Raw genomic sequence first — 807 nt, 5'->3', positions numbered from 1 at the left:
GTTTCCCATTCATCTTGATTCAGGGTACTTTTTTTTTGGGGGGGGGTATGTGGGCCTCTCACTGCTGTGGCCTCTCCCATTGCGGAGTACAGGCTCCGGATGCGCAGGCTCAGCGGCCATGGCTCACGGGCCTAGCCACTCCACAGCATGTGGGATCATCCTGGACTGGGGCACGAACCCGTGTCTCCTGCATTGGCAGGCGGACTCTCAACCACTGCGCCACCAGGGAAGCCCCAGGGTACTTTTAATGCTGCTTCTGTCTGAAGAAGCATCCTCCTGTAAGCCTTGCTTTTCCCCTTGCAGCCTGGCTGAGGACAGTAGAGCAGCCAACACACAAAACTGCTGTTCGTTCATGGCTAAAGACAGTGGTGATTTTATAGCATCCTGGGCATTTCACATTCATGAAGTAGGAATTGGGGCTCTACACCAGGCACTTCTTCTTGTGTTTCCTCTTCTATCTTGCAGAGGGATGAAGGAGATCCTTTGCAAGAGGCATCTTCTCATGGGGAAGTAATCATCCGAGAAAGTCTAATAATTTTTTAATGTTATGAGTCAGTGTTTCAGAATGTAGCCTCCTAAGGACTTTGGATTTTAGTGTCCAGTAAGTTCACTTAAATAAGATGTCAAAAGTTTCCCCTATATAGTGATTACTATAAATTTGTTTTCTATTTCTCCTGAATTTGAGCTCCAGAGGTCTTACATTGCTCTCTTTAATGATTATGGCAGTTGCAGTTATAATCACAAAAAAATGTAATATAGAAATATAATAAAGAAACAGTAAGTTTTGAACAGTTTTGTTGTTTTTCA

At 44.6% G+C, this 807-nt stretch overlaps 1 protein-coding gene across 1 annotated transcript; it reads right to left on the bottom strand.

Annotated features, from left to right (window-relative positions):
* Positions 1 to 204: 204 nt before the first annotated feature.
* Positions 205 to 492, bottom strand: LOC308630228 (small ribosomal subunit protein eS27-like). The gene has a single exon (XM_081258717.1). It carries the CDS (start codon positions 401 to 403, stop codon positions 245 to 247), a length of 159 nt encoding a protein of 52 aa, XP_081114843.1. The 5' UTR covers positions 404 to 492; the 3' UTR covers positions 205 to 244.
* Between the last annotated feature and the right edge of the window lie 315 nt (positions 493 to 807).

Source organism: Mesoplodon bidens (assembly GCF_964165515.1).
Source record: "Mesoplodon bidens genome assembly, chromosome: 16".
NCBI classification, from domain to species: Eukaryota; Metazoa; Chordata; class Mammalia; order Artiodactyla; family Ziphiidae; genus Mesoplodon; species Mesoplodon bidens.
This window is presented reverse-complemented; position numbering and strand designations above follow the sequence as displayed.

Excerpts from the sequence above, each read along its gene's own strand:
- LOC308630228 (XM_081258717.1), bottom strand. The coding sequence starts at position 403 with ATGAATGTGAAATGCCCAGGATGCTATAAAATCACCACTGTCTTTAGC.